This window comes from Coturnix japonica, chromosome Z, assembly GCF_001577835.2.
Source record: "Coturnix japonica isolate 7356 chromosome Z, Coturnix japonica 2.1, whole genome shotgun sequence".
Taxonomy (NCBI): Eukaryota; Metazoa; Chordata; class Aves; order Galliformes; family Phasianidae; genus Coturnix; species Coturnix japonica.
This window is the reverse complement of record NC_029547.1, coordinates 50,558,553-50,572,352: the sequence shown is the minus strand read 5'-3', so window position 1 is coordinate 50,572,352 and position 13,800 is coordinate 50,558,553. Positions and strand designations below refer to the sequence as shown.

The following is a 13,800-nucleotide window of genomic DNA, read 5'->3' as shown; positions in this document are numbered from 1 at the left end:
TTTTCTTCTTAGAAAGTGATTCTCTAGTTAATTTGACTGTCTTTTGGAACATGGACATTAAGAATCTGTTAAATTGGTGCTACAAGAGCTTGTCATTCTCTGTCAGTACAAACTAAAAAATTAACAAAGTCACCAGCAAAGCTAATCTCAACATTTGAATGCACAGATTAACTTACTTTCTCATTACCAGATGAACTGAGAGACTCCATTACTGATTATTTTTCATTTTGATATGATAGGTAAGCGCATACAGAAATACGTGTGCAGTTCTGACAGGAGTGTGTTAACTGAAGGAGGGATGTACATTTAATTTAAAAATTTAGTGTTTTGTTATTTACTGCCTAGAAAGCTGAAATTGAAGATAAGTGTGATAGTTTCCTGATTATGAGAACCTGTATGCCTGCACTGTGGGTGGCTCTGTGTTGAAAATGACGAAGGTTTTTTTACCGCACAGGATTCTTTGAGTGGGTCTAAGTAATATGAAGTGTGGGTGGTGGGATATGTTAACTGAGGTTGGTCTGGATGTTAATATTGCCCTAACTGGTGATTTCCTTGTTTTTCTAGTGACTGCACTGATGAGAAATGTATTTAACAAACTTTCTAGTCTAACAAGAATAGGTCAAAAAAGTTCTCCCTGCAAAAGGTTCATTTGGTTCTGTTTTTCACAGAAGGTTTATTCTGATTGAAATGTTCCACTGAACAGTAACAGATCTGTTACTGTTGGTAACAGATTGGAAAACTTTTTTGTAAGCTTATAATGCTGTTACTTGAGAATTGTCTTCATGAAAAGCAGCTAAATGTCAATAACATTGCGTTCTTGGGTTCAAATGAGACCTCTGTAATAGTGACTTAAAAATTATTACAGTTAGCTTCTTTAGAAATAAAACATTAATTTACACTTAATGGAAGCCTACTTTATGCATAGCTGAGAACTCTAAAGTCATTGCATTATGACTCTTCCACAAGCTTTTTCACATAATCAGATTGTTTTAAATATTAAGTGAATTATATTTCTCTGTTGATTTAGGCACTGCATATGATTTTCATAAAATTCATTTAAAATGACTGATTTTTGTGAAATGAAGGCTCACCTTAAACTCTGATTTTTCTACCTTTCCATTTACTGTAAAACAGATATTGATGAATGCCGGATCTCTCCAGACTTATGTGGAAGTGGTACTTGTGTTAATACTCCTGGAAGCTTTGAGTGTGAGTGCTTTGATGGGTATGAAAGTGGGTTTATGATGATGAAGAACTGTATGGGTAAGTGTTACCAAGATGAGTTAAGTCCTTATATTTACTGAACTCTTATACTATATGCTGCAGTGAATGCTTCTTATGCATAATTACTGTGACTTCTTGAAAAAAACAAACAAGGCAGATGTTCAGTTAATAGGATGGATAACTGAACTATGCATACAATTTTGCTTGTTCTTGTTGCTGTTGACATTTACATATTTCTATATAGATAATATAGATTGTCAGTGACCATTCATATAGTTTCCGCAGTAACAAATGAGGTATTGAAATATTCAGCTAAGAATAAAAGGTATTCTGAATGTAGTATGATTCGTATTTCCATTATACTATTATGGCTTCAGAAATTCTGACAGTATTTCTTGAAAACCCACATATTTTTAAATGGTCGAAAGTTATAAGAATATATACTGAAACACCAAATCCTGCTAACCACCTTAAAAATAAAAATAAAAAATCTGATGTTAAAATTCTGTATACTACATAATAATTGAAAGTTTGAGATTTTCATCTTGGTTGAATGTTCTTTTCCCTAGATAAATTCAGTTTTATTATTGTGACTCTAAGACCTAACTTCCTGTTGATGAAAGGAACAAAGCATTCAGATTCTCTTCAAAGACTCCTGAACCAGAATCACCTTTGAAGACTGTCCAGTCCAACCCCTGCTGAGTGCAGGGTAAACTAGAGCAAGAAGCATATGCAGTTGGATACTGAATATCTTCAGGGGTGGATATTGCACAGTCATAGAATCATAGAATCCTCAGAGTTGGATGGGACCTCTGAAGATATCTAGTTCATCTCCCCTGCAATGAATGGGGACATCCACAGCTAGTTCAGGTTGCCCAGGGTCTGATCCAGACTCAACTTGGAAGTCTCCAGGGAAAGAAGGACAGAACTTCTGCCACAGCTCTGGGCAATCTGTTCTTGTGCCTCACCACCCTCACTGTAAAAGACTTCTTCCTTATACATAATGTAATCTCTTTAAGCTTGAAACTGTTTCCTCTTGTGAGAATCATAGAATCACTCAGGTTGCAAAAGACCTTAAACATCATTGAGTCCAACCAAAACCTAACCATATTACCCTGACTCTAACAATCCTTCACTAAATCATGAGCACCATCCAAATGGTTTTTAAACACATTCAGGGATGGTGACTCAGCCACCTCTGTGGGAAGCCTATTCCAGTGCTTAAAAACACTTGTCACCATTGAGAAAAAGACAAGCCCCGTTCTTGCTGTGAGTACCTTTCAGGTATTGGAAGAGAGCAATAAGGTCTCCCCTCAGCCTCCTTTTACCCAAAATGAGTTCTGCCACCACAGACCCTGCTAAAGAGTCTGTCCCCTTCTTTCCCTTCTTTAGATGCTGAAAGGCCTCACAACCTTCTCTTCTCCATGCTGAACAGCCCCAGCTCTCTTAGCCTGTCCTCATTTGAGAGGTGTTCCATCCCTTGGAGCCCTCTTCTGGACACATTCCAACAGATCCATTCTTCTGTACTGAGGACTCCACATCTGGAAGTGGAGTACTACTCTGGTAGTACTCCAGGTAGTGTCTTATCAGTGCACAGGAGGGGGCAGGATCACCTCCCTCACCATGCTACCTTTAATGCAGCCCAGGATATGTTCGGCTTTCTGGGCCGTGAGGCCACACTGCTGGCTCATGTCCAGCTTCCCCAAGTCCTTTTCAGCAGGGCTGTATTTATCCTTTCATCCCCCAGCTTGTACTGATAGTGGGGGTTGCCTCTACCCAGGTGCAAGACCTTGCAGTTGACTTCATTGGACATCATGAGGTTTGCTTATGCCCACTCAAACAACCAGTATAGAATCATAGAATTGCAAGGATGGAAAGGACTACAAGATCACCACCACTGCTACCACAAGCTACTAAACCATATCTCACAGCACCTCATCCAGACAAACATATACCTTCTGCCAGATGTCCAGCGTACATTCAGCTTTGAGTCCATATTTTCTCTTATCTTCCTTTTACCAATGATATACTTGTGGAAGACTTTCTTTTCGTTTTCATATTGACCCTTGCCAACATCAAACGGTGCATACTCAAACAGCATACTCAAGCAGGGCCCCAGTATTCTTCATGGATCGCCTGTCCATGCTTTTTGTGCTCCTTAAATATGTGGTCTCGTGGCCCACATGCAGGCCTGTTGTCACCTATACATGATTTCCTGTACACAGTGATGCTTGAAGACAACATGAATCACCAGAAAGTCCTCCCTGAATTACAGATTAACATAACAAGGGAGCTAAACTATGGAAACCTTCAGGAGAGATGAAGTTCAAATGCAAAGAGTGAATACTGTTTGTTTTCTGTAAGCCAGACAGGGAACCAAGATGTCAGAGTAATAAACAGAATGAAAAAAAATAATAATAAGAAGAAAAATAACTTCTTGAGGACCTTTTGGAGAAACTAAGAAAAGGAAGGAGTAATTCTAAATAAAAACATCTTGGAGCTTTGAGGATTATCCAAACAGGAGTATATTAAGAAAGAAGTTGGATTCTGTCATCAGTCAGTTTTTCCCTTAATTTGAATAACTTGCAGAATCCTGTGATGCCTGAGCTAATCTCTCAGGCTAACCAAATGTAACACCAGTTTACCTATTTGAATAAAAGTCACCCATTTCAAAAAAGGCTAGTAATAGTTCTTCCTGGGAGTCCAAAAGTGGGACCATATCCTGCATTCATAGGAGTTTTTTGTTTGTAATTCTTTCTGTCTGTCTGTAGCTTTGGCTGTATTTATCAAGTTTGTGAGTCAAATACTCAGTTTGCATTGTATGTTCTACTTATTTGTTCTACAAAGGAAGTATGTTTCTCTGCCACATATCATCTAAACAGAAGATTTCAAACTGAACAGTTAAAAGTTTGCATATATGTCCCCATTAATTGAAATTCATGGACAACAGTTTCAATGCATAAGACATATCTGGTTGAATTAAAAAGCACTTTTGGAAAAATTCATCATGTTTACACATTGCTCAAAATAGTAACCATCCAAACAGATGCTTTCTTTTCTTGTTTCTTGTTTCTCTTAGAGTAACTACTTTTGAATGTTGTCTTTTTTTTCCCCAAGAAAATAAAATAAATCCAACTTTAGAGTTTAGTAATCCATAGTATTTTGTTCGCCCTGTTACACAGAATGAGGAAAGAAGTAGCATTACTTGAATTAAACTGTTGTTTCATTTGTGAGCTCCTGAGCTTGGCACCTGCGGGCTCTGGCAACTGCCATTCGCTTTTTTGCTCCTTAGTAATGAATTTATGCTTACTCATCATGATTTATTTCCAGATATTGATGAATGTGAACGCAACCCTCTGCTATGTAGAGGTGGCATGTGTGTGAACACAGAAGGGAGTTTTCAGTGTGACTGTCCTGCGGGGCATGAGCTGTCACCATCACAAGAGGAATGCATTGGTGAGTTTCAACTAAGAATAATAGTCTTCAGCTTTCTGAAAAGAGCAATATTTTGTACAGTGTATTACTGGTAGGGATGTGACTTCAGAATATTGTGTATGGATTCTTTATCTTCCTTGGAATACCTTCAAATAAAATGAATACATTTGAATTAAAACCTTATAGCAGACCCCATAAAATCTCCAGTGCCCTTGACACTGCTGACTTCAAAATGAATTATTTTACCAGGCCTGTAGGGATTATTAAGCAACTCAAAGGACTGTACTGTTCATGTTAACAACTTTCAATTTAAAGACATAAAAGTACGAAGTGAACTTTGTTCCTACAATAACAAAAAAGTTTTTTTGTCCCCACAATGCAAAGCAGCTCTGCTTTTTTTTTTTTTTTTTTTTTAACTAAAAAGCTAGAGGAAAAATATGTAAAATTGTAAATTAGTTTGCCCATTTGATTGCTATGTTTGATGCATAGTTACTGCATCAAACACTGGCTTATAATCAAGCAGATTGCACTTTCTGAGGGTCAGCATTCAGCATGTGCTGCTGTTAATATTCAGAAATGAAAGGTGAAGAAAACAAACATTTGGTCACTATACACACTGTATTTGATCACTAGACCAAGGTCTATATACCTCTACACAGAGGTTCCTACCTTGAATTGAGAAATAAAAATAACAAGAAATTGAATGTTTGAATTCTACTAGTTTAAAATGTTATTTTTATCCTTGTTCTCTGGAATTTGAGAAGTTATGGTCTGCATTCTGGCTAGTAAGTAATCAGTATAAATACTTCTTTTCCAGATGTAAATGAATGCTCGCTAAGTGACAATCTCTGCAGAAATGGCAACTGTGTGAACATGGTTGGAACATACCAGTGTTCCTGTAACTCTGGATACCAAGCCACAGCTGACAGACAAGGCTGTGTAGGCAAGTGCTACATACCTTCAGCTGTATATTTTTAATGCCACGAATGTTATTTCATATGGCTTTCATACTACATTCCACATGTTGTCTCTTGCACTTATTTTAACATCCCAAGTAATAAATGTGAACAAAAGCAACAACTAAAAGTAGTTACTTGCTCCCATATATGAAAATGCAATTTAAAGACAAAAGGCTGGACAAAATGAAAATCAGGAGAGTACAGTGTAAGAACTAAAAACCAGAATCGTTAATGGTGAACTCATTCTTCTGCTAAGTAAAACTGCAAGAGGAGGTGAGTTTTCCTTATAAAAGTGGACTTACTGATGTTGTCAACTGATGTTGCTTCCCCAGATATTGATGAATGTATGATAATGAATGGTGGCTGTGACACCCACTGCACCAACTCAGAAGGCAGCTACGAATGTAGCTGCAGTGATGGCTATGCTCTCATGCCAGATGTCAGGACATGTGCAGGTATGCTTTAATATCTTTATTGGATTTCATTTAAAATGTATTGAAAGTTACAGCATTTGAGCCAGTATGAATATGATCATTTGTAAGTCTGCACTAGTTTGAAAGAACTATTTTCTACTTTTATTTCAGATATTGATGAATGTGAAAACAATCCAGATATATGTGATGGAGGGCAATGTAGTAACATTCCAGGGGAGTATCGCTGTCTCTGTTACGATGGATTTATGGCTTCTATGGACATGAAAACTTGCATTGGTAAGTACCTGTATGAACTGAATGTAATGAAAGTCTAAAAACTGTACAGGTAACATTTTGGGATTTTCTGCCGAATCCTTGAAAAAAGGTTTTGGAATGGTACATAAATTGTAGAAGACAAAACATCTGCAGATCTTTCTTGCTACTGTATAAATGTCAGGAAGGGTATAAGAAGTACTGAAAAAGCTCTAGGTGTGAATCGAGTTATTAGCTAATTCCAAAAACAGGACTGATCTACTCACAGCTGTGGAATTTCTCTAGAGCACTGTGACTGAGAAGACAATGTTTGGATGCCCCAGCATATTATTATGTCACTTTCAAATATTTCAGTTTGTGCTCACAACTGCAGAAAATTATCATAAGTGATTATAATGAAATCAAAATAAAAATATTTCTTCAGTTTACATTAACATGTTTAGTTTGTTTCGATGCTTATGTGAAGCCACCACCTTTTGCATATAATGTTTCATTTATTTTAAATTCATTGAGCTATGTCACTTAAATAATATTTTGTGAATATCTGTTCGTTAAACCTTTCAATAGTCATAGGCTGCACAGTTCAGAGCAGAGGGGGCAGCCCCTCCCCTTGCCCAGTGGCAGCACTGGGCCTGCTGCACCACAAGGTACAGTTGGCCCTTTGGGCTCCAGGGCACTTTGTTGCATCATGATGTCTTGCCATCAGCCAGAACACCCCGATCCCTTTCTGCAGGACTGCTCCCCACCTCTTATCCCCTCCATCTGCATGTATAGATAGAGTTAACCTGTCACAGGTGCAGAATCTGTCAGTTGCTGTTGTTAAACCTCATGCCCAGCCCTTTAATTTGTCAAGATTTTTTAGCAATGCCACTTCACCCTCAAAGGAGTCAACAGCTTCTCCTACCATGCTTCTGACATTTTTTACCTGAACAATGGCTTTCCAAAAGGAAAAGTATGCTTTTAGGTGACATCAGTATTTAACTAATGATAAATCTATGTGCACTTACAGATGTGAATGAATGTGATTTGAATTCCAACATTTGTATGTTTGGGGAGTGTGAGAACACTAAAGGTTCCTTCATTTGTCACTGCCAGCTAGGATATTCAGTCAAGAAAGGAACCACTGGATGCACAGGTAAAGCAAATTTCCAACATGTATGTCATGATGTATACATATCTTAGTTGAGTTTAAGGAAAATAAATGCCCAGGTGTGTTCACATGCAAGCAAGGTTGTTGTTTCTTCATGATAGTAAGAGTAGGAGTCTAACTGTTCTATGTGTCAGCATGTTTCCAGGATCAGTAATGGTTGAAAAGGCCTTGTAGCTAATGGCAGTTTTAAAGGCAAACCTTGTTCTTGAATAAAACGGGGGAATATCTATGGTATGAAATTTAGGCTGACCTGGTGCATTTGCATTGGTGTTAAAGTATTCCTTCAGAACTATTTGTCGTACATACTTAAGGTATGAACTCATGTGCCAGCTACAGCTGCAGGAAATGACCCAGGAGTCTAAGAAGAAGATCAAAATGGAAATCAGTAGAGGAAAAGAATGAAAAAGGAAGTGATTATGTAAGAGAGAAAATAAATGCTTTCCTTTATCCCATGCTATCAAATTTTAAAGAATCAGAGTAGTTCAGTTTCAAACCATGCAACTTCCTGCAATAATATATTTCCCTTTGTAGACTGTGTCAGCTCTCTTGAGGCAAGCTAAGTTCTTCCAAAATTACTTTTCTAGGAAGGTTGACAGAATTCCTCTTGTAATTTTACATTTAGGAATTTATTCTGGTTAATTTTTATAAATAAAATAATTTCTGTAACTAAAATGTGCTTGCTCACCCAAAGATCTAATCTGTTAGACATTTCAGCATATCTGGTGTGTCTATAGGACAGCTTTAATTTTACACTAAAATGCAGCTGTAGGAAATCAAACTATTATTTTCATGTTTACAAAGAACGTATTAAAAGCATATTAAAAGTAGAACTGAAAATACAGTTATCACTATTATTAAATTATAAGATATTTGCTTGAATCATTATATGTTTTTGAAGTCATGTTTTTTAGAAGATTGTAAAACTCCATGCTGGGAATGAGCAACATGTAAGAGCATCTGTGCAATATTCTGGTGTTCCTGACTGTAAATACTGATAGTTTATTTTGTGCTTATAGATGTGGATGAGTGTGAAATTAGTGCTCACAACTGTGATATGCATGCCTCATGTGTCAATGTACCAGGAAGTTTTAAATGTACTTGCAGAGAGGGATGGTTTGGAAATGGAATTAAATGTATTGGTAAGTATATAGAAAACTAAGGTTTTCTCTCTTGTTATTTTAATGAAGCATGCAGTAGAACTATGAATACCACATTAAAAGCAAATAATTATTTTTCTCTTAGCTGCACTCTGTGATTAGATGAGCATAGAGGATACTTAGGTTTCAGGGATTAGAGTTTTTGAAGGATTTATATATATATATAATATATATATTTATATTTTTTTTTCTCAGAAGCCTGACTGTGTAACATCCTACTGAATTAAATTTTACAAAGTTAGTATGAAATGTCTGAAATGTGCAAAATACAAAATGTAGTAAAAAATATAGTTGAGTTTGTTTGTGATTTCCTGCCAGTAAGATATTATTTGTGTTCCTTAATACAGATTTTCTGTATTAATCCTATGCTACAGGTAGTTGATAGACCTAATATAGAGCAGATTAGACTCAGCATATGGGAAACTTTATTTTGGGCTGCTGCAGCCAAATTATGCCTTCTTGCCTTTGCTTTTAACTTTTTTATGTAAGAGACTGTAAACATTACCCTTTTTTACAGAACATTTTGAAAACTGTGGAATCAGAGTTTCATATATGAGTTAGATTTTACTGGTATAATGTATGAAGGTTAAAATACAGTATTATGACATTTTACTTTGTATTCTGAAGCTAAGTCATATTTGAAGGAATTTGGAAAAGAAATTAGAAATTAGGTCATTAGGGTCAGGAGAGTTAGTTGTCCTCCTCCTCCTTCCCCCTTTCCCTCCTTCCCCCCTTTTGTTGTTGGTTTTTTTTTGTTTTTTTTTTTTTTTTAAGCTTGATAGTTACATGCAAGTATTGTATCTTCTATATTAACACTTGTAATTTTTTGCCCCTGGTGTGCAGATCTTGATGAATGTTCTAATGGAACACACCAGTGCAGTGTGAATGCTCAGTGTGTGAACACCCCAGGGTCATATCGCTGTGCTTGTGCTGAGGGATTCACAGGGGATGGATTTTCTTGCTCTGGTATGTAGTTTCTGTGAAAGCTGATTTGTCTCTTATGGTTTCTGTTGTGTGGAAACTTAACAAAGTTAGACTCAAGCCCAAAAACTCTGAAGTATATTTTAAAATCAGTGTTCTTCCCATCTCTTGAAGAAACTTCTCACAAAGGTGGCTGACTGTCGTCTAGATGTGTGTGCCAAACTAAATACACTGAGATTAATTGTTGAGTGAACTTCCTGCACTTCTATGTTCACAGCAAATAAGCATTTGCTCTTTCAAAAATAGTTGATAAACTTCGTTATCTCTGCATTTAAATTCATTGGTAGCTGTTTGCTATTAAAAGCGAACTCTGTTTGGCACCACAGTGTTTCAAAGTAACCCTGAAGTTAGAGAACTGCATAAAGTTTAAGGATTTTTTTGTAGATCATAACTTGGCCATTGAGTTACTGTGTTTTATTGCTTGAAGTGGAAGATGCAATAATATCTGTACTGGAGATTTCTAAAATATTCTGCATGTAGTTAGCAAATTCAAAGGTTCGAAGGTGTACATCTTAACAATAGTTAAATACAAAGAAATTCATGTTAATTTATTTATTAGCTAACAAGTTTAGACCAAAAATGAATTTACACCTTATATAAGAAGTCTTCTAATTGGCATTGGGAGTTCTTGATTTCAGAAGTACTGTCTTCAGATTTTGCTAGCTTGTGTGTTTCAAGTTTGTGATTAACTTTAAAACATATTATTAATGCAGTGCATCTCAGATCTGTTGTTTAAAAATTAGATAGGATACCAGATGTTGATTAATAAAAAGAAGAAACTTTATTAAATTTTGTTTAAACAATCAGACGCTTCTCTGACAAATTGTTGAGCACTTACAATGACTGCAGTGTTGAATGCCTGAATGCCTTCCCTTGCCATCATGCTTTTTATAGCTGACGGAAATCTTGCAATGTAAATGGGTCACACCATTTTAAAGAACCAATGATCTAAGTAATGTGTACAAAAAAAGTTTTGTTCAAATAACATGGCAATATAAAATAAAGAACAAAGTTCTGACTTTGTAAGCAAAGCATTCATCTTATTTATCAAAGCTAAACTGAAAACCTTGCATTAGGACAAAAATTTAAATTCTGATAATGCAAGAAGATTCATAGCTGAGTAGGAAGTCATAAGGAGTCAATTTAGAAATTGCATTGGATTTGCTTTTCTTTATTACAAGTTACCTTCAAGTAGAAATATTTAAGTACTGGAGTTATATCAGTAGTACTCAGCAACATTGAGTGGTAGAATAAAGTTCTTTGTATTTTGAAGGATTTTATTTTGAAGGAACCTTCTCTTTCCCACAGATGTTGACGAGTGTGCAGAAAATATTAATCTGTGTGAAAATGGACAGTGTTTGAATGTCCCTGGTGCATACCGTTGTGAGTGTGAGATGGGATTCACTCCTGCCTCTGACAGCAAGTCATGCCAAGGTAAGCTACCAGCACTTCAGATTTATTTTCTGAGTTTGAATTGGCAGCTATAAAGCAAGAAGAACTGCTTGAAGAACTTCTACCTGGAAGCAGACTGCACAGCATAAATTTGACATATAAAAGTGATTTCTATGAGTGAGGAAGTTTTCCTGATCATGGTCCAAAAGTCTGAGTGCAGTTTGGCTCTGTAGTTTTGGGATTCGTGACTGTTTTTCTTTGTTTTCTTGGTAGTGAATGATATGTTGGAAGTCCTACATTAATCACTGTTTTCTTTAATGTGTTTACTTAATGAAGTTTGTATTTCCTAAGTGACTTCATCTTTAATTATTATTTTTTTTTCCCAGAAAATTTAGAGTTTGCAAATCACCACTGTATTTGAGCAGTCTAACACTCCTTAAAATGTATCCTGGAGAGTTTTTAATTGTTATCTGTTCTCCCTCAGTGTTGTAGCAGATCGTCTGAAACACAGAAGTTATTTTCTCTCTAACCAAGTTCATTTTCTATTCCCTGATGTGTTTTTGCATCCTTTATTAGATTAATGTGAAAATTGTATGTTCGAGAAATTCTTTGTAACTAATACTCCAAAGCTTTTCAATTTATTTATTCTGTAATGGTAAACAGCTCTTAACTTTTAAGAAAGTTAAAATTCATGATGAGACTTTTAAAACAGCCTACAAAATGTAGTCTTTAAAAGTCAATAATTTGGCACATCCACATATTCAGGAGTACATGTACAAATGAAACTTCTGCCATAAGCTTCTGAGAAATTAGCTACTCAATTGTTCTCATTAGATCTACTATAATTCCAGCATATTGTTGTCTTGCTTTGTGATTTTCCCAGTGCAGCTCAGTTGCCAATCCATAATTAAAACAATGTTCTAATAAAAATATCCAATGCATACTATCTAATCAGTGTTTCAAAAAATATATATCCTAATTCTTGTGACAGCAGATCATGAGAGTTTGGGTTTTAAGCTGATCCACAATGGTGCACTGATTAAGAAATTGAAGATTCTGGAAAAAATCTTGGAATATTATTGTGATTCCAGTAGAAGTCTGGAAGCATTACATAGGTTAATCTGTACAGTTTGAAAAAAATTGTATGAATGCTGAATACTTCGAATTCTACTTAAAAAAAAAAAAGATTGGTGTATTAATTTGTCGTTTTGTAAAGTAACTCCTTGGCTAATTTCTTCAGTCTGGATAAAATCCAAATCCTGGATTTAGTGCAATAATTGTAATATGAATAATTGATTTAATTTCATCAGAATTCCCTTGAGATGTTCATACATTAGCTTCTCAATGACATAGTCTTTCTGTACCTTTCCTAAGTTTTACTTTAAAAGTAATTGTGTTCTTGACCTATTTTGGAGGTCATCTCATAGCTGTACTCTCAACAGTACTTAGAAATCTTCCTTTAATTTCCAGTTAAAATTAATAGCAGTCTGTTGGATACTAAACATTTATTTTAAATTTCATTTTCCCTTAAAAGTGGATCCTTTTTTCTTTCTCCTTTCTCCCTCCCAGAAAGTCACTCAATCCCATATAGTCTTGTAAATGGGCACTATATCACTTCTCAACCTTTGTCTAAGGCAAGCATGCTAAGTTCATCACTGACATTTTGTTACTCTGATCATTTTAATATTCCTTTGTTACATGTGTTCCAGTTTTAGCTCACTACTCTTGAACAGAGTATTGTACCCAGAATTCCAAATGAAGATTTAACAGTGCTTTGTAAAATTATATAAATGCTTTCTGTTTTCCCGTCTGTCTTTGCTACCAATAGTTCACAAGGTCGTGCTAGAGCAGCTAGAGCCCTTTGCAGTGTTGCTTGATTTTGGCTGCTTAGGAATCTTGCTATCTGAGAGTACCTGCAGATTTTTTTCCTATGTTATTTGTTTTCAACTCAGAAGATGCTTGTGTCTCTGCTTACATTTTGCAGTGTAGTACACTATTATAAATATTAATGAGGTAATTGTATGTAACTTTCTGTTCTTAATATATTTCTTTAGATATTGATGAATGCTCCTTCCAGAATATATGTGTATTTGGTACCTGTAATAATCTACCAGGAATGTTTCATTGCATCTGTGATGATGGCTATGAACTAGATAGAACTGGGGGAAACTGCACAGGTATATTTCATCTGTTTGTATATAAGACTAAAATATATTTTAATTGCACCAAGTTAATTGAAACAAGAGTTCACAAAGCACACATTGTATCTCTTGCAACAATATAAATGCATTTTTCCCTGCTAATCACATGCTGTGAATTTATTTAAGTTAATTTAATGCTTCTTAAATATGCAACTGTACAAAAATTATTAACACATAAATTGCTTGAAGAATTATTTATAGTTCTTTCCTTCAGTTGCATTTAGAAATAACTTGCATCTGAAATTTTCCTGCTTGTTTTGACTTAAAATGTAAAATATTTCTTCTTTTCCATCCAGTGAATGGATTTATAAATGTAGCCTTCCTATTTCAGATATTGATGAATGTGCTGATCCCATTAACTGTGTTAATGGTCTTTGTGTAAATACTCCTGGGAGATACGAATGTAATTGTCCTCCAGATTTCCAGCTGAATCCTACTGGAGTGGGTTGTGTGGGTAAGTAAAAGCTACCCTGAAGTGTTACTATTGAAATAAATAAATAAATATGTGTTGTATGGATTTTAGATATATCAAACAACAGTAGTTTTGGCTTCTGTTCAAAGGCAGGGCAGAATGTGAGAATAGCAGGATACAAAAATAATCATAGAATCTTAGAA

General features: G+C 35.5%; 1 protein-coding gene across 2 annotated transcripts in view; it reads left to right on the top strand.

Moving 5' to 3' along the window:
• The window catches only part of FBN2 (fibrillin 2), a 147,689-nt gene that overhangs the window by 94,524 nt on the left and 39,365 nt on the right, over positions 1-13,800 (top strand). For both annotated transcript variants that reach the window (XM_015849661.2, XM_015849660.2), the window contains 11 exons: positions 1,135-1,263; positions 4,555-4,680; positions 5,477-5,602; positions 5,951-6,073; positions 6,203-6,328; positions 7,314-7,439; positions 8,471-8,593; positions 9,455-9,577; positions 10,901-11,026; positions 13,039-13,161; positions 13,517-13,639. In XM_015849661.2, coding sequence (XP_015705147.1) covers positions 1,135-1,263; positions 4,555-4,680; positions 5,477-5,602; positions 5,951-6,073; positions 6,203-6,328; positions 7,314-7,439; positions 8,471-8,593; positions 9,455-9,577; positions 10,901-11,026; positions 13,039-13,161; positions 13,517-13,639 — 1,374 coding nt within the window. The remainder of the gene's footprint in view (positions 1-1,134; positions 1,264-4,554; positions 4,681-5,476; positions 5,603-5,950; positions 6,074-6,202; positions 6,329-7,313; positions 7,440-8,470; positions 8,594-9,454; positions 9,578-10,900; positions 11,027-13,038; positions 13,162-13,516; positions 13,640-13,800) is intronic.